The sequence below is a fragment of the Scyliorhinus canicula genome, chromosome 10 (genome assembly GCF_902713615.1).
Source record: "Scyliorhinus canicula chromosome 10, sScyCan1.1, whole genome shotgun sequence".
Classification (NCBI taxonomy): Eukaryota; Metazoa; Chordata; class Chondrichthyes; order Carcharhiniformes; family Scyliorhinidae; genus Scyliorhinus; species Scyliorhinus canicula.
The window spans coordinates 188,292,317-188,312,490 of record NC_052155.1 but is presented as its reverse complement, the minus strand read 5'-3'; the positions used below and the strand labels follow the sequence as shown (position 1 = coordinate 188,312,490).

At 47.7% G+C, this 20,174-nt stretch overlaps 1 protein-coding gene across 1 annotated transcript in view; it reads right to left on the bottom strand.

The window, feature by feature from the left end:
• Positions 1-17,774: 17,774 nt before the first annotated feature.
• The window catches only part of LOC119972857 (eukaryotic translation initiation factor 3 subunit E), a 156,769-nt gene continuing 154,369 nt past the window's right edge, over positions 17,775-20,174 (bottom strand). Inside the window, exon 13 of the mRNA XM_038810363.1 lies at positions 17,775-17,959. Within this exon, the coding sequence (XP_038666291.1) occupies positions 17,921-17,959 (39 nt within the window). The 3' untranslated portion in view covers positions 17,775-17,920. The remainder of the gene's footprint in view (positions 17,960-20,174) is intronic.

Below are 20,174 nucleotides of genomic sequence, written 5' to 3'. Positions count from 1 at the left end.
AGTGCTACAAGATCTTCATATCTGCCTGACGGGTGGGGGGGGGGGGGGGGGGGTGTCAGTGGGGGTGTCAGTGAGAGTGCTGTTCACTCAGCCACAGGGTCACAACTCAGTTAATGTGATTACAGAATCAGAAAATAAACAGCATAGAAGGAGACCACCTTCGTTCATCTTCCTCTCCCCACCTTTCCCTCAATCTTCAATCTTGGAGACACCAGCAAACCCTGCTTCCCCTCCAGGCAAAACAAGAGGCAATTTCTGTAGTTCCTGCGTTGAAAAATACCCAACAACACACTTCAAACATGTAACAAGGTTCAGGCAATGTGACAAATGGCAAAAGCAAACCAACATGGTTTATGCAACGCCATCCAAGATTTCCAATGTGTTGCTGTCCTTAAGTAATCAGCAAAAATCTTTTTTGATAATGTATACACCATTTGATGCAATTTTAAAAATTAAATCTTGACACCACAGGTAGAATAGTTGGGTAGATAACGGGTAAATGGGACAGCATTGCAGGGTGCAAGATTCAGACTCAATGTCATAACATGCAGTGGATTAATTACCAGAGCTTTCATGTTCAATTCTGACAAATAGCAGGTGTAACAGGCATCATACTTCAGATAGGTTTTCCCAGTCACTCTGGTCCCAGCTATTATCTGGCGCATCATTGCAAAACATTGCTGCAAATTGCAGATTGTAGAGAAAATGTTTACATATGAACATATAAAACATACAAACCTGTAACAGGATTAGGCCACTCGGCCCCTCGAGCCAGCCCCGCCATTCAATACGATCCTGGCTGATCTGATTGTAACCTCGACCCCACATTCCATGGGTTAACACTGCAGTCTCACAGTGCCAGGGACCCGGGTTAACACTGCAGTCTCACAGTGCCAGGGACCCGGGTTAACACTGCTGTCTCACAGTGCCAGGGACCCGGGTTAACACTGCTGTCTCACAGTGCCAGGGACCCGGGTTAACACTGCTGTCTCACAGTGCCAGGGACCCGGGTTAACACTGCTGTCTCACAGTGCCAGGGACCCGGGTTAACACTGCTGTCTCACAGTGCCAGGGACCCGGGTTAACACTGCTGTCTCACAGTGCCAGGGACCCGGGTTAACACTGCTGTCTCACAGTGCCAGGGACCCGGGTTAACACTGCTGTCTCACAGTGCCAGGGACCCGGGTTAACACTGCTGTCTCACAGTGCCAGGGACCCGGGTTAACACTGCTGTCTCACAGTGCCAGGGACCCGGGTTAACACTGCTGTCTCACAGTGCCAGGGACCCGGGTTAACACTGCTGTCTCACAGTGCCAGGGACCCGGGTTAACACTGCTGTCTCACAGTGCCAGGGACCCGGGTTAACACTGCTGTCTCACAGTGCCAGGGATCCGGGTTAACACTGCTGTCTCACAGAGCAAGGGACCCGGTTAACACTGCTGTCTCACAGTGCCAGGGAGCCGGGTTAACACTGCTGTCTCACAGTGCCAGGGACCAGGGTTAACACTGCTGTCTCACAGTGCCAGGAACCAGGGTTAACACTGCTGTCTCACAGTGCCAGGGACCCGGGTTAACACTGCTGTCTTACAGTGCCAGGGTCCCGGGTTAACACTGCTGTCTCACAGAGCAAGGGACCCAGGTTAACACTGCTGTCTCACAGTGCCAGGGAGCCGGGTTAACACTGCTGCCTCACAGTGCCAGGGACCAGGGTTAACACTGCTGTCTCACAGTGCCAGGGACCCGGGTTATCACTGCTGTCTCACAGTGCCAGGGACCCGGGTTAACACTGCTGTCTCACAGTGCCAGGGACCCGGGTTAACACTGCTGTCTCACAGTGCCAGGGACCCGGGTTAACACTGCTGTCTCACAGTGCCAGGGACCCGGGTTAGCACTGCTGCCTCACAGCGCCAGGGACCCGGGTTAACACTGCTGTCTCACAGTGCCAGGGACCCGGGTTAACACTGCTATCTCACAGTGCCAGGGACCCGGGTTAACACTGCTGTCTCACAGTGCCAGGGACCCGGGTCAACACTGCTGTCTCACAGTGCCAGGGACCCGGGTCAACACTGCTGTCTCACAGCACCAGGGACCCGGTTTAACACTGCTGTCTCACTGTGCCAGGGACCCGGTTTAACACTGCTGTCTCACAGTGCCAGATCCCGGGTTAACACTGCTGTCTATAAAAACAGACAGTAAAAGTTTTTACAAATATATAAAACAAAAAAGAGTGGCTAAGGTAAATATTGGTCCTTTAGAGAACGAGAAGGGTGTTTTAATAATGGGAAATGAGGAAATGGCTGAGGAACTGAACAAGTTTTTTGGGTCGGTCTTCACAGTGGAAGACACAAATAACATGCCAGCGACTGATAGAAATGAGGCTATGACAGGTGAGGACTTTGAGAGGATTGTTATCACTAAGGAGGGAGTGATGGGCAAGCTAATGGGGCTAAAGGTAGACAAGTCTCCTGGCCCTGATGGAATGCATCCCAGAGTGCTAAAAGAGATGGCTAGGGAAATTGCAGATGCACTAGTGATAATTTACCAAAATTCACTAGACTCTGGGGTGGTCCCGGTGGATTGGAAATTAGCAAACGTGACGCCACTGTTTAAAAAAGGAGGTAGGCAGAAAGCAGGAAATTATAGGCCAGTGAGCTTAACTTCGGTAGTAGGGAAGATGCTGGAATCTATCATCAAGGAAGAAATTGCGAGGCATCTGGATAGAAATTGTCCCATTGGGCAGACGCAGCATGGGTTCGTAAAGGGCAGGTCACGCCTAACTAATTTAGTGGAATTTTTTGAGGACATTACCAGTGCAGTAGATAACGGGGAGCCGATGGATGTGGTATATCTGGATTTCCAGAAAGCCTTTAACAAGGTGCCACACAAAAGGTTGCTGCATAAGATAAAGATGCATGGCTTTAAGGGTAAAGTAGTAGCATGGATAGAGGATTGGTTAATTAATAGAAAGCAAAGAGTTGGGATAAATGGGTGTTTCTCTGGTTGGCAATCAGTAGCTAGTGGTGTCCCTCAGGGATCCGTGTTGGGCCCACAATTGTTCACAATTTACATAGATGATTTGGAGTTGGGGACCAAGGGCAATGTGTCCAAGTTTGCAGATGACACTAAGATGAGTGGTAAAGCGAAAAGTGCAGAGGATACTGGAAGTCTGCAGAGGGATTTGGATAGGTTAAGTGAATGGGCTAGGGTCTGGCAGATGGAATACAATGTTGACAAATGTGAGGTTATCCATTTTGGTAGGAATAACAGCAAACGGGATTATTATTTAAATGATAAAATATTAAAGCATGCCGCTGTTCAGAGAGACTTGGGTGTGCTAGTGCATGAGTCACAGAAGGTTGGTTTACAAGTGCAACAGGTGATTAAGAAGGCAAATGGAATTTTGTCCTTCATTGCTAGAGGGATGGAGTTTAAGACTAGGGAGGTTATGTTGCAATTGTATAAGGTGTTAGTGAGGCCACACCTGGAGTATTGTGTTCAGTTTTGGTCTCCTTACTTGAGAAAGGACGTACTGGCGCTGGAGGGCGTGCAGAGGAGATTCACTAGGTTAATCCCAGATCTGAAGGGGTTGGATTATGAGGAGAGGTTGAGTAGACTGGGACTGTACTCGTTGGAATTTAGAAGGATGAGGGGGGATCTTATAGAAACATTTAAAATTATGAAGGGAATAGATAGGATAGATGCGGGCAGGTTGTTCCCACTGGCGGATGAAAGCAGAACTAGCGGACATAGCCTCAAAATAAGGGGAAGTAGATTTAGGACTGAGTTTAGGAGGAACTTCTTCACCCAAAGGGTTGTGAATCTATGGAATTCCTTCCCGAGTGAAGCAGTTGAGGCACCTTCATTACATGTTTTTAAGGTAAAGATAGATAGTTTTTTGAAGAATAAAGGGATTAAGGGTTATGGTGTTCGGGCCGGAAAGTGGAGCTGAGTCCACAAAAGATCAGCCATAATCTAATTGAATGGCGGAGCAGGCTCGAGGGGCCAGATGGCCGACTCCTGCTCCTAGTTCTTATGTTCTTATGTTCTTATGTTCTTATGGCTCACAGCGCCAGAGACCCGGGTTAACACTGCTGTCTCACAGTGCCAGGGGCCCGGGTTAACACTGCTGTCTCACAGTGCCAGGGACCCAGGTCAACACTGCTGTCTCACAGTGCCAGGGACTCGGGTTAACACTGCTGTCTCATAGTGCCAGGGACCTGGGTTAACACTACTGCCTCTCAGCACCAGGGACCCTGGTTAACACTGCTGTCTCACAGTGCCAGGGACCCAGGTCAACACTGCTGTCTCACAGTGCCAGGGACCCGGGTTAACACTGCTGTCTCACAGTGCCAGGGACCCAGGTTAACACTGCTGCCTCTCAGCGCCAGGGACCTGGATTAACACTGCTGCCTCACAGTGCCAGGGACCCGGGTTAATACAGCTGCCTCACAGTGCCAGGGACCCGGGTTATTACAGCTGTCTCACAGTGCCAGGGACCCGGGTTAACACTGCTGCCTCACAGTGCCAGGGACCCAGGTTAGCACTGCTGTCTCACAGTGCCAGGGACCTGGGTTAACACTGCTGTCTCACAGTGCCAGGGACCCGGGTTAACACTGCTGTCTCACAGTGCTAGGGACCCGGGTTAACACTGCTGTCTCACAGTGCCAGGGACCCGGGTTAACACTGCTGTCTCACAGTGCCAGGGACCCGGGTTAACACTGCTGCCTCACAGTGCCAGGGACACGGGTTAACACTGCTGCCTCACAGTGCCAGGGACCTGGGTTAACACTGCTGTCTCACAGTGCCAGGGACCCGGGTTAACACTGCTGTCTCACAGTGCCAGGGACCCGGGCTAACACTGCTGTCTCACAGTGCCAGGGACCCGGGTTAACACTGCTGTCTCACAGTGCAAGGGACTTGGGTTAACACTGCTGTCTCACAGTGCCAGAGACCCGGGTTAGCACTGCTGTCTCACAGCGCCAGGGACCCGGGTTAACACTGCTGTCTCACAGCGCCAGGGACCCGGGTTAACACTGCTGTCTCATAGTGCCAGGGACCTGGGTTAACACTACTGCCTCTCAGCACCAGGGACCCTGGTTAACACTGCTGTCTCACAGTGCCAGGGACCCAGGTCAACACTGCTGTCTCACAGTGCCAGGGACCCGGGTTAACACTGCTGTCTCACAGTGCCAGGGACCCAGGTTAACACTGCTGCCTCTCAGCGCCAGGGACCTGGATTAACACTGCTGCCTCACAGTGCCAGGGACCCGGGTTAATACAGCTGCCTCACAGTGCCAGGGACCCGGGTTATTACAGCTGTCTCACAGTGCCAGGGACCCGGGTTAACACTGCTGCCTCACAGTGCCAGGGACCCAGGTTAGCACTGCTGTCTCACAGTGCCAGGGACCTGGGTTAACACTGCTGTCTCACAGTGCCAGGGACCCGGGTTAACACTGCTGTCTCACAGTGCTAGGGACCCGGGTTAACACTGCTGTCTCACAGTGCCAGGGACCCGGGTTAACACTGCTGTCTCACAGTGCCAGGGACCTGGATCACTGTCTGTGCAGAGTCTGCATGTTCTCCCAGTGTCTGCGTGGGTTTACTCCGGGTGCTCCGGTTTCCTCCCACAGTCCAAAGATGTGCAGGTTAAGTGGATCTTCATGATAAATTGCCCCTTAGTATCCAGGGATGTGCAGGTTCGGTGGGGTTACAGTGTCAGGGTGGGGAAATTAGTCTAGGTCGGGTGTTCTTTCAAAGGGTCGGTGCAGACCTAATGGGCTGAATGGCCTCCTTGTGCACTGTAGGGATTCTATGATTCTAGTTTGTTACTTATGGTGTGTTTTGACCTTTTCCATGCAAGTTGGCTTCGAGGAGTAACTAAGGAGTATCTAAACAATTTGCAGGAATCATAACCTTTCCAACTGCTTCCTTATTTCTGAATTAGCAACAAATACAACTGTGCTAATGACACTGAACATAATCATTGAAAAATATTGAGATTGATGACTGAGTGTCTGAAAAACTGCTCCAGGCAGATTGCACATGATAATTAGTGGCCCTCATTTAATTAATTATTCATGGAAATTATTCTGAAAAGTTGACTTGGTAGATTTCAGGACAAAACCTGTCCCTAAAATACCATCGGCCGATCTTCATTGGTGTAAAGTACTTTGGAACATCGGAAGATCATGGAAGGTCCTATCAGAATGCAAGTTTTTCTTTCATTAACCTAATTATAGACTAATAATCTTTTAATAATCTTTATTATTGTCACAAGTAGGCTTACATTATCACTGCAATGAAGTTACTGTGAAAAGCCCCTAGTCGCCACATTCTGGCGCCTGTTCGGGTACACGGAGGGAGAATTCAGACTGTCCAAATTACCTAATAGCACATTTTCGCGACTTAGAACATAGAACATAGAACAGTACAGCACAGAACAGGCCCTTAAGCCCTCGATGTTGTGCCGAGCCATGATCACCCTACTCAAACCCACGTATCCACCCTATACCCGTAACCCAACAACCCCCCCTTAACCTTACTTTTTAGGACTCTACGGGCAATTTAGCATGGCCAATCCACCTAACCCGCACATCTTTGGACTTGTGGGAGGAAACTGGAGCAGCCGGAGGAAACCCACGCAGACACGGGGAGAACGTGCAGACTCCTCACAAACAGTGACCCAAGCCAGGAATCGAACCTGGGATCCTGGCGCTGTGAAGCAACAGTGCTAACCACTGTGTTACCGTGCTGCCCACTAGCTGTCAGGTGAAGTGTTTATAAAGGTTACTCAGTCTGGACTTTAATAGTAAAGGCTGGTGGAATGGACAAACACAGCAGATGAAATGCAAAGCATAAAATGTTCTGGTTGGCACATTTAGGGGTAGGAGGAGGAGAGACAATATCTGATAAATGTTACAATTCTAAAGGGGGTGTAAGCTCAAGAGAGACTCAAGTGTTTGCCCACAAACCATTGAAGTTGGCAGAACAGATTAACAAAACACATGGCATCACGGCTAAGCCAGGACGTTAGCCTAAGCCTGGGCGTAATACTCGTTCTGCTCCAGCTGGAGGGGGGCATGAGGAGAGCTTGAAGATTTCCTCTGGAGAGGGTGCAGAGGGATTTACTCCAGAATGGTTCTGGAGGTGAGGGATTCCCGTTAGGTGGATAGACTAGAGAGGCTGGGAACGATCTCCTTGGAGCAGAGAAGGCTAAGAGGATATTTGATAGAGCTGTTCAAAATCGTGACTGGTTTAGACCAAGTAAATGGAGATAAACTGGTTCCAGTGGCTGAAGGGTCGGTGACTATAAAGTTAGAGTCATTGGTAAAAGAACCAGAGATGACAGGAGGAAACATGCACCAAGTGGTGAGGATGTGTAGAAAGCTGCTTGCGGGAGTGGTCGGTACAGACACAATAGTTACCTTTGAAGGGGAATTGAATAAACACTTTAAAATCGTACAGATAATGAGAAAAGAATAGGGATGTGAGACAAAGTGGATTACCCTTTGAAAGGGCCAGGACAGACATATTGGGCCAAAGATGCTTCTTCTGTGTTGTGTGTATTCTTGTGAGATTCCATAAGAATAGCTATTAATTTCTAGATTTGAGAATTTCTTGCTCCTTCAAGCAGGGTGAAGTGACAGTTAAGTTTTAATGGATTTAGAATATCAGGTTGATATAAACATATTAGTTGAGAGCGAAATAAATTATTCATTATCCCTATCTGCTGTATCGATGATTCCATTACTTATTTCTAAAGCCATTACAGTATAACATGACATCTCTGGGAAGGAGTTTAGTAAAATGCAAACTGGTGCCAAAGTAAATTTACTTAGTTAAGTGTATCCAGATTTTCTTTTTAAATTACAAGCCCATTTTTGTGCCACTCATCTGCAATCCCACAGCGTGACTGCGATATTGATATTCCTCAGTGTAATCTATTAAAACAATATTCAAATTTGTTTGGCAAGCTGAAAGTAAAATGGTGAATAGAATGTGGTGCGTGTCATCTCAATTAGGATTATAAACGATAGCTGTCAGGATTTATCTCCAGGGGGTAAACGATTTATGGGAAGCAGACCATTCTTAGATGATGCAAAAATATGAAAAGTATTTGAGAAGAATTACAATGGTCAAGTCCTTGATGTAAATATATGAGATAATATGCATAATTTCAAAGGTTCGTTTGATTAAAAACAGCCTCTTTAGTGCTAAGGGTTCACTATCACTCACACAGGCAAAGGCCCTTTACGTGATTTGGGGAATCATAATTCAGCCGCAATGTTAAATGGTAAATGATTTGAATCAAGGGAGAGCAAAGAGGTCAGCGAATCCTATTCCGTACCATGAGCTGTGTGCTGTGCCTGTTACTGTATTTCTAAAGTACACTGTTTTCTTTGGCCTCCTACATCATGACAGTATTCCAAAGATCAAATCAAGTAAGTGTCAGTGAGAGTTGCCTATTTCAATCTTATACTCGTTACTATATGTTGATTCAGTGTTGAGTTATATCCTTTAAGGGATTAATATTAAAACGCTTTACCAACAAGGGTAAAAACAATGCGTTAAAGTCAGTTTCTTCCCCGCTCTTTGGTATTTATCAGTCATCTGGTAAAAGTCATGCATCAGAATTGAGTAATGTTCCAGACTTAAGAAAAGAGCAAATTCAAACGAACTCACTCCTTTTACAGGCAATATTAATGGCAATTGTTCTTTGAGGTGTGGAGTGTCTCTTAAAGGGGCTTTACGACAGTATAAAACTACACAGATCGATCACACATGTTCCATCGAATTAGCAAGAATAATGAATCACAACCCAATTCTTGTTTTTTTCCCCTAACATCTTTCCTTCCTCAGCCAAGTGTATTTGCATCTTTCTGTTTCTCTGGGCGCCGAATTGTACAAAACCTACTTGTACAGGAATGCTGCACCATCAGAGGGTGCTGCCATTTCACAGACTGAATATCCATTGTGGCCCCTCAGGTGGAGAGAAATGATCCCATGGCACAGGGTAGAATCAGGCCACGCGAATTCTCCCAGTATATCTGTCCCTCAACCACCATCACAAAAACAGATCATCGCTGTCTGTGGGATCCTGCTGTGCTTAAAATTGGCTGTTGCGTTCCTTGCAACAGTGACCACGCTTCAGAATGAATTAATCGGCTGCAAAGTGTTCAGGGGGAATCTTGCAGAGGTCAGGGAAGGTCTTGTAAAACGTATCTATTTCTATAATCGACCAAAACTGCCTCACTCAACACAAGGATACGCAACAGAACCAATTGGTGGAAAAAAGACCACAGTCGAGATACATAGCAGATTGACCGGAATGTCTGTATGGTTCAAAGGGTTTCATAGAATTTACAATGCAGAAGGAGGCCATTCGGCCCATCGAGTCTGCACCGGCTCTTGGAAAGAGCACCATACCCAACCCCACACCTCCACCTGTAACCCAGTAACCCCACCCACACTAAAGGCAATTTCGGACACTAAGGGCAATTTTAGCATGGCCAATCCACCTAACCTGCACATCTTTGGACTGTGGGAGGAAACCGGAGCACCCGGAAGAAACCCACGCCGACACGGGGAGAACTTGCAGACTTCACACAGACAATGACCCAAGCCGGGAATCAAACCTGGGACCCTGGACCTGTGAAGCAATTGTGCTAACCACTGTGCTACCGTGCTGCCCATGGTTGAATGATTGTATGATTTTATTTTGCATTCCCTTGAGAATGCAAGATATAAGAACTGGTGACAGCTATTTGACACTTCCCAGTCTCCGTCACTCAATCAGATCTTCCAGTTCAGTTCCATTTCCCACCTGATTCCCATATCCTGTTATCCCTTTGGAGACAGAAGTCTATCAATCTCAATCTTCAGTATACTCAACAATTGTCCATCCACATCACTCAGGGGTAGATCATTCCAAAGATTCACAACACTCCTCATCTGAATCCTAACTGGCCAACGTCCTATTCGGAGATCGTTACTCCTAATTTGACTTGTCCCAATCGGGGGAGGGGGGGGGGGGGGGGGGGTGGAAACATCCCTTTGACATTTTCGTGCACCTTCGATTGTGCCAGTTCCCATGTCATCGCATCGACTGCTGACAGGGTGAGATCAGTTCCCTGAACAATTGATCGATCCCTTTGCATCTAATGTGTGCAGCTGCCAAATGACAAGGTGGTGTTCTATGTGTATTTATACAGATCCCAATCTGTTTGATTTGAACAAAGCCTTATGGCAGAGTGTGGCGTACTCGTACCATCACAGGCTGGCAGGGCACCGATTTTCCAAACTATGTTGGCAAGATGCAGAGTCCTCCATTCAGACCTACAGTCATTGCTTCTGAGTGGGCGAAGGCAACACTCTCAGCAAATAAAACTTAAGGGAAGTCATGAACAAGGTGAAGTGCTTCAGATCATGAAAGCTTATTCTTATTCTTCTTGTATCTTAACATCAAACAATAAGTCCCACAATTCTGCTTCAACTATATTGTTTATCACTCGCCATACCTAGGTTCACAGAATCAATCGGCACAGGAGGCTATCTGGGCCATCGCAAGTGCCTTGGCTCTTTGAAGGAGCTCCCCCTATCATTCCACTCGCCTGCTTTCTCCACATTCCCACAGATCATTTCAAATGTTCCCTTTTGAAAGTTACCACTGAATCTGTGTCCACCACCCTTCCAGGAAGTGCACGTTGAGTCGCCAACTCAACTGGAATGTGTTCCTGGAGTTTTCATTGCATGTCCTCCTGTCTCCAACAGCCCCACACCCACCTACTGTTGGGATATGGGCGTGGCTGGCTGGGCCGGCATTTGTGGACCCATCCTCAGACTGAGTGGCTCGCTCACAGCCATTTCAGAGTCAACCACATTGCAGCGTGGGTCTGGAGTCACATGTAGGCCAGACCGGGTAAGGACGGCAGATTCCCTTCCCTAAAGGGTATTACTGAACTCATATTTCACCATCTGCCCTGGTGAGATCTAAAGCCAGGTCTCCAGAGGATTACTAGCCCAGTGACTTTACCCCTGCGCCATCACCTCCCCTCGTACACCCACCCTCAAACCACCCCCCCCCCCCCCCCCCAAGCACCTCTCCACGGTCAATCAGAAAATGAAAAGATTCATTACACAACTGGATGATTTTACACCGTCAGTGCAGCAACCAAAAGGAGCTTCCTCAGCCTGTCATCCTCTAATCTTTTTATAACTTGCAGACAAAAAAAATAAATGAAAGGCTTTTCTTTTATCTGCAAATTGCAGCAGTATTCTGGAGATTTACCTTCAATTCCTAGCAATTCCAGCCCAATCCTGGGCAACACCAAGTGGAATAAATTCCTCATCTCCCCTCTGGTTCTTAGACCCGTGACTTCTGACCCCCACCCCGGCCCTGTTGCCACTGGAAAGAGTTCTCCCTTTTCACTCTTATTAAAACCCTCCATTATTTTGCACACCTGATTAAATCTCCACTTTCTCTGCTCAGGGGAGAACAATCCCAACTTTTCCCTGTAACTGAAGCCCCTCATCCCTGGAACAATTCAGGTCAACCTCCTCCCCACCCTCTGATATACTTCCTGAAGCGTGGAAGCAACGTCCAAAATGAGGGCCATCATTTAATTATCTACCCAATCCCCCACCCCATTTCCCCAACCCTGTTCCTCCCTATCGCTGGCAGGTCGCTCATCTTGTCCTCCCCTCTCTACAGGTGCTGACTCACTCGCTGAGGATTTCCAGCATCCGTTTATACTCCAGATAGAACATAGAACACTACAGCGCAGTACGGGCCCTTCGGCCCTCGATGTTGCGCCGACCTGTGAAACCATCTGAAGCCTATCTGACCTACACTATTCCATTTTCATCCATATGTCTATCCAGTGACCACTTAAATACCCTTAAAGTTGGCGAGTCTACTACTATTGCAGGCAGGGCGTTCCACACCCCTACTACTCTCTGAGTAAAGAAACTGCCTCTGACATCTGTCCTATATCTCTCACCCCTCAATTTAAAGCTATGTCCCCTCGTGTTGGTCACCACCATCCGAGGAAAAAGACTCTCACTGTCCACCCTATCTAACCCTCTGACTATCTTATATGTCTCTATTAAGTCACCTCTCAGCCTTCTCCTCTCTAACGAAAACAACCTCAATTCCCTGAGCCTTTGCTCGTAAGACCTTCCCTCCATACCAGGCAACATCCTAGTAAATCTCCTCTGAACCCTTTCCAAAGCTTCCACATCCTTCCTATAATGTGGTGACCAGAACTGCACGCAGTACTCCAGGTGTGGCCGCACCAGAGTTATGTACAGCTGCAGCATGACCATGTGGCTCCGAAACTCAATGCCCCTGCTTATAAAGGCTAGCACACCATATGCCTTCTTAACAGCCCTATTAACCTGGGTGGCAACTTTCAGGGATTTATGTACCTGGATGCCGAGATCTCTCTGTTCATCTACACTACCAAGAATCTTGCCATTAGCCCAGTACTCTGCATTCCTGTTACTCCTTCCAAAGTGAACCACCTCACACTTTTCCGCATTAAACTCCATCTGCCAGATATCCAGCATCCACACAATTTGGCCTTTTGCTCTGTGTGGCTGGTTTCAGTTACTCCTTTGGCACATTTGGATATAATCAGCCATTGATTTACAAGAGTGAAGCACCAGAGAATCTGGGATTGTTCCCCTCGGAGCAGTGAACGTTTAAAAATATGCATTTTTATTGAAGGCTTTTCATTTTTAACAATATAACCGTTTAAAATGGATGTTACTACCCAGTGGAGTTTTATAAAACGTTCTCGGGGATATTGGGGTCGGTGTAGTTGAGGATGTTCAATGAGGCAAGGGAGAGAGGGGAACTGCCCCCCATGATGTCTCAGGCCACGATCTCGCTGATTCTGAAGCGGGATAAGAACCCGGAGCTGTGTGGGTCCGGCAGGCCGATATCCCTGTTGAATGCAGATGCCAAGTTGCTGGCCAAAATTTTGTCCTCCAGGATCAAGGATTGTGTTCCGGACGTTATTGGGGAAGAGCAGACGGGGTTTGTTAAGGGTAGGCAGTTGGTGGCCAATGTAAGACGGCTGTTAAATGTGATCATGATGCCCCTGGAAGGTAGGGAGGTGGAGGTAGTGATCGCAATGGATGCGGAAAAGGCCTTCGATCAGGTAGAATGGGATTATCTGTGGGAGGTACTGGGACGATTCGGATTCCGGCCGGGCTTTATTGACTGGGTCACGTTGCTGTATCAGGCTCCTGTGGCAAGTATACGGACGAATCAGACAACATCGGACTATTTTAGACTTCACCAAGGGATGAGACAGGAATGCCCCCTCTCCCCATTGTTGTTTGCGCTGGCTATAGAGCTGTTGGCAATTGCTCTGAGAGCCTCAAGGGGCTGGAGAGGACTGGTCCAGGGGGGAGGGGGGTGGAGCACAGGGTTTCACTCTATGTGGATGATCTGCTTCTGTACGTTTCGGACCCAACAGAGGGGATGGAAGAAATCATGAGGATTCTAGGGGAATTTGCCCGGTTTTCGGGGTATAAGCTTAATATGGGAAAGAGTGAGATGTTTGTGGTCCAGCCGAGGGGACAGGAGAGGCGACTGGGAGAGCTGCCGTTTAGGTTAGTAGAGGGAAGCTTCAGGTTCCTAGGCATCCAAGTGGTGCGGGGATGGGACCGGCTGCATAAATTGAATCTGGCCTGGCTAGTGGACCAAATGAAGGACGATTTTCGGAGATGGGACGTGCTTCCGTTGTCTCTGGCTGGGAGGGTGCAGACGGTGAAGGTGACGGTCCTCCCGAGATTCCTATTTGTATTTTAGTGTCAACCCATCTTTATTCCGCGGTCCTTTTTAAAGCGGGTCAACAGTGATCACGGGCTTCGACTGGGCGGGCAAGACTCCGCAAGTAAGGAAGGTAATGCTTGAGCGGAATCGGGGAGAGGGCGGGCGGGCGCTGCCAAATTTTAGCAACTATTACTGGGTGGCTAATATAGCCATGATCAGGAAGTGGGTGGTGGGGGAGGGGTCGGCGTGGGTGCATACGGAGGTGGCTTCATGTAAGGGCACCAGTCTGGGTGCCTCTGCCGTTCCCACCGGCACGGTACTCCACCAGTCCAGTGGTGGTGGTGGCCCCGAGAGTTTGGGGCCAATGGAGGAGGCATGTGGGAGCAGAGGGAGCATCGGTCTGGGTCCCAATCTGTGATAATCACCAGTTTGCCCCGAGGAGTATGGTCGGGGTGTTCCGGATATGGCGGAGAGCAGGAATCGAGAGGATGGGGGATATGTTCATAGAGGGAAGCTTTCAGAGTATGAGGGCGCTGGAGGAGAAGTTTGGGTTGGCGAGGGGAAACAAATTCGGGTATCTGCAGGTGCGGGACTTCCTACGTAAACAGATGTCAACCATCCCGCTCCTACCGCTGAGGGGGGTTCAGGACAGGGTCGTTTCCAGAAGATGGGTAGGAGAAGGGAGCGTCTTGACATTTATAAGGAGCTGACGGGGTCGGAGGAGATGCAGACCGAGGAGCTGAAACGCAAGTGGGAGGAGGAGCTGGGAGGAGAGATAGAGGATGGTGTATGGGTGGACATGTTGAGTAGAGTCAACGCGTCCGCAACATGTGCCAGGCTCAGCCTGATACAATTTAAGATTGTTCATCGGGCTCACGTGACAGTGGCCCGGATGAGCAGATTCTTTGGGGTGGAAGACAGGTGCGCAAAATGCGCGGGAGGACCAGCGAACCATGTCCACATGTTTGGACATGTCCAAAGCTTAGGAGATTTTGGCAGGGTTTGCGGATGTCATGTCCATGGTGTTAAAAACAAGGGTGGCGCTGAGACCAGAGGTGGTGATTTTCGGTGTCAAAAGACCCGGGAATCCAGGAGGAGAAAGAGGCAGATGTTCTGGCCTTTGCTTCCCTGGTAGCCCGGAAACAGATACTATTAGCTTGGAGGGACTCAAAGCCCCCGAAGTCGGAGACCTGGCTATCGGACATGGCTAGCTTTCTCTGTTTGGAGAAAATCAAGTTTGCCTTGAGGATCACTGTTAGGGATCACCCGGAGGTGGCAACTATTCATCAACGTCTTCGCGGAAAATTAATTGCCAGTCGACCGGGGGGGGTAGTTTAGATTAGAGCAGGGGGTCAATAAGGGTGGGACCTGTACAAAAGGTAAATGGCTTACCTGTTGACGGCCGTCTAAACTGTCTGCAGCTTTTGCTTGCTCGCCAGCAACTCCGGGGTAGGGTCAAGCGAGTACTGCGGGTCCACCTCAAGGACAGAATCCACCAGCCTCTGCCTCTCCACCCCACACAGTCCTTTCCATATGTGCCTTATAGATTATCTCCCCTCTAATAACCACCTTACGGTCTTCCCATAATAGCGCGAGACAGACTCTTTCTTATTAAACCTGACATATTCCTCAATGGCAGAAAACATGGTGTCCGCCATGGTTTTGGCAACTGAGAAAAGCAGTTTATTGATCAAAATCACCACACCCCAGCCTTACTGTCGAAGCTCGAATCAAATACCTGATTCATCCACCCCTTCCTCAACCGGTTCTGCTCCCTCACCCCCAATAAGTCTCCTGCAAAAACACATCAGAATTCAAACTGTTCAGGTGAACAAATGCCCTCAAACTTTTCACCGGGCCACCCAACCTCCTTGCATTCCAGGTGACCAACCAAATTGGGGGCTCCCCCCCTCCCCCACGGAGGCGCCATTTCCACTAAAAGGGAATGTCAAGCAACTACCCAGAGAGTACAGGCACAAGGTCCACCCAAGGTGGTCACTAAACCCACCAGCAAGCCAATCATCAGCAAACTAACCCTCACCCCCCACCCCGCCCCCAAATCCCTCCCAAATTTTCATATTGGTAATATGAAAACAAACAATACCCCCCCTCCCACCTACCCCCAACAAAACACTAAGCTCATTATCCCAAACTAAATTGGTATGAAAAGCTGCAGCTACTCCCACCACCTGGCTCCTGTTAGCTCGCTGACTTCACTGTGAGCAGGATAACCCCATCCAGGGAATAAACAAAAGAAAAACTACTGCCCGCCCCGAGGACACAGAGTAAAACAAAACCCCTTCGAAAATCATTTTCCCACCAGGAGCTATAAATTTCCTGTAACAACCATAATACATGTACCAACATCCCTCGTAACATTAAACGCCCCACCACCATGTAAAACAATCATCCCACCCAAGAACAAAAAAAATACCAGCACATATATACAAAGCACTCCAACACCCCTTTCTCCCCTCAACAATCAAAACCCTCACAAGAACACACAATTAACTCAAACCGAGCCCACCTTTTTTTTTTAAACAAAGGCATCCGCCTCTTCCAGTGCCACAAAATAGTCCTTCGACTCGTAGGTTACCAAAGGTCTCCCCCCCCCCCGATACAGAGCGACTTTGGCCTTGTTGAACGCTGCCCTCTTCCTTGCCAGTTCAGCACCAACATCCTAGTAGATCCTGATGATGTGACCGTCCCATTTTCTGTCCTGATGCTCCATGGTCCATTCCTTCTGTGGAACCGTACAATGACCTCCAACCTGCCCACGTAAATGAATTCTCCTATCCTTGGAAACCGGCTCGGAATTCTTTCCGGAACCCTCAAATGTCTCCACATCCTTCCTAAGCATACTGCCCAGAACTTGGCGCAATACTCAGGTGCTTTATACATGTTCAACATCATTTCCTCATTCTATGCCTCTCTCTATCTATTATCGGTCCCTCTGCTACTGCATCACCTTTAGAATGACATCTTTACTTTATATTGTCCCTCCTACCAAAATACATCACTTCACACTTCCCTGCCGCATGTCTGCCCATTCCCCAGAGATAACGATCAGATCATCTGTTTGACTGACCTTGAGGGATAAATATTAACCAGGATGCCAGGCAGAACTCCCCTGTTCTTCTTCAGTATAATTTAACATCCAGCCAAGAAGATAGGCCTCTGTTTAACATGGTCCAAACGACGGCACCTCTGGCAGTGTTGCACCCCCTTGGAATGGCATTGGGAGTTTCAGCCAGAATTTTGTGCTCAAGTCTCTGGAGTGAGAACATTTGATCTCAATCATCTGACTCACAGTCAAGAGTACGACCAACTGAGGAGCCACATTAACACAAAAGGAAACTCTGGAGATAATTACTTTTCGGATGATAGGTCAGAGCATGTTAATGCTGATAAGACTCCCCACTGTACCAGCAGACTGGTGAGCAATGTGAATACAGTAGTTGATTGCTTAATAGGAAACTGTGACTTTGCGAAGGAAGCACTAGGTAACAGCTGCTGTGTTTATTCACTGAAACTATGCACTTCGCTTACAGACCTTTAAGATCACCTGAATTGCTAAATTGCTTTTGCTCCTGAATTCCTGCCTAAAGCCATATTTTAAGAGTAGCCAACCATACATTTTTCACACACTTGATCTTGAAGAAGACACATTCTACCAACTCTTGATGCTCACAAGGTGCAATTCATCAGCTTTTGCAATTAGCAGAACATCACTCACTTATAGAACATAGAACAGTACAGCACAGAACAGGCCCTTCGGCCCTCGATGTTGTGCCGAGCATTGTCCGAAACCAAGATCAAGCTATCCCACTCCCTGTCATTCTGGTGTGCCCTATGTGCCTATCCAATAACCGCTACTTAATACAACAGTGATTTCCCGGGGAATGCTAACACTACGAGAGCAAGTTTTATTGAGTGATAACAGATCGACAGAACTACAAATAGCCCTTAAATAAAGAACAAGAGATTGCAATGTTTTAAAGTTGACATTTTATTTTATCCACTGATATGGATTCCAAAATGTGACAAAGTCCACGTTGTTAAAAAAAAGAGTTGTTAAAGATGGAACTTAAAACAACTCTGATCTGATCTTCAATCTGCAGAGATTTGTAATTTCCTTCAGTAAAAACCAGAGTCTGTCGTGGTCCAGTTGGGAGCCTGCAAAACAAGAGTGAAATCAAATCTATTAGGAAAAACGCAGCAGGTTTATTTAGCACAAGATAAGCATTGGCGTCTTGTTAATTGAACATATTCAGTGTTTAAGACCTTGTCTGTCATGCTTCTAGACTCCAATTGTAGCTTACTGAATAAGGAAATCTGTGCCCCATTTAATGCCGAGGAGCCATTACTCTATGTTTAATACTGCCACAGAGTTCCAAAAAAAAACAGATGCCCGTAAACAACTAAATTATTAAGTATCTGAAGTGCGAAGCATCATAATTTCAAGTGCTTTTAGCTGAACTCCATCAGACTGTTTCTCGGCCTCCTAAAATGGGAATTCAAACACTTTTTACAGCTTACCAACGGAACCAAACTATTCTGCAAAGTCCTGCTGAAATGGGACAAATCACCTGGCTGTGGCACCAAGTGGCCACAGTTTTTAGCCCGAGGACCAGGAGGTGACCATTCAGCACGGCGAGCTTGTTCCACCGTTCAGTCAGATCATGCTGAACTGTATCTTTACTCACTCACCCACCATGTTCCTGTAAACTTTTAAAAAATGCATTCTGCAATTTAATACAGCATTGGCGAGACACAAGCTGGACTACAGCCCCAAGAGTTTGCTCCCCACAAAACTGTGCGTTCTTCCCCTCAATGAGGCAATGTTCCCCAAAAGACTTGCACCTAACACATCGAAACAGAAATGAATTAAATTAATCAAAGTGAAGAAATAAATTTAACCCCTGCCCTGGTAGCATTTAAATTCCTCCACAACACTGGCCTGGCAGAATATTGGCTTTACAAACTAATTCTGAATAATTTTAAGCGGGGCAAATTTTCCTGCACAGCGACAATCATCCACCATTTGGGATGACCTTGCTGGTTAACTGAAACAGCTCATCTAACTCGTGTCTGATCCCCTGTCGGAGCTAAAGGCAACTCCGCTGGGCAATTTGTAACTGTTCCCAGAGTTGCAATTGCAGAAAGCCACGATCACAGAGCTGGCAGCTGTGTGGCCTTGGGAAATCTGGGTAGACCAGTCAGTAAAATCCCAAAACTGGAGGTAAAGCAGCTTGAAGCAAGCAGAAATACTGGATAGCAACAGAAACCTACACACAATTTATTCCAACATAATTTCCATCAACGCTGTGTGGGTGCCATGAACAAACCCTCTGTTCATGACAGTAAAGTCACCATAGGCTGCTTTCCCCTTGGGGGGGGGGGGGGGGGGGGGGGGGGGGGGGGGGGGGGGGGGGGGGGGAAAGAGAGCTGACTGGTGGTGATTTAACCTGAGGATCACCATACCTCAGGCGAGGGGCAGGGTTGAGAAGGCGGGCCCTTCACACGATGGTATTCAGAGTGATGTCGCTGTTTTGTAAATGGAATACATTTCACCTGAAATATTACACACTTGTAGAATTCACATTTCTAATGAGTTGGTCTGGAAATGCATTCTGTGGCCTACACAAGTTGGGAGATTTTGGTTCCACAGGCACAATTCGACAGAGGCCAGGTTTAAAAAAAAGGTGGCTGGTTTAGCTCAGTGGGCTGGACAGCTGGTTTGTGATGCAGAACAAGGCCAGCAGCGCGGGTTCAATTCCCGTACCAGCTGAGAATTCTGAATTCTCCCTCTGTGTACCCGAACAAGCGCAGTGTTAATTTAAGCCTACTGGTGACAATAAAGATTATTGATTAATGGCAATGATTGACCTTGGACTGAGTGGCCGAATGGCCAGAGTTTCATCATGGTGCAACAGCAGCAGAGGACACTCAGTATGAGATTGCATGTATGTAAGAATTCCAGGCCGGAATTATGCCAACAGTCTGTGTCACTCCACTACTTTCAATCTCCATCACAGACAGAAATTCAATTAGAATGGACCAAAAATGAGACTGGCAGAAATAAATGTAAAATCTTTCACAGTACAATCACCGCATACAACGGATAAATATTTAACTAAACCCAATTCAGAATAGTCCCAACTTCTTCATCAAAAGTTCAGATTTGGATTGTAAGGATGTTTTCATTGTACTATTCCCATGTTAGCTTTAACCAGTGCTTCTTCACACAATGCCATAAACCACCCCAACCGTTCCACTACACTTGGTCAATATTGCTCTGATCAGGTAGCACCCATACACTGCATGAATTAAGTCAGCGCACAGCACTGTTAAAGCCGAGGAAAACTGCTCATTTCAGTAAAATTTACAA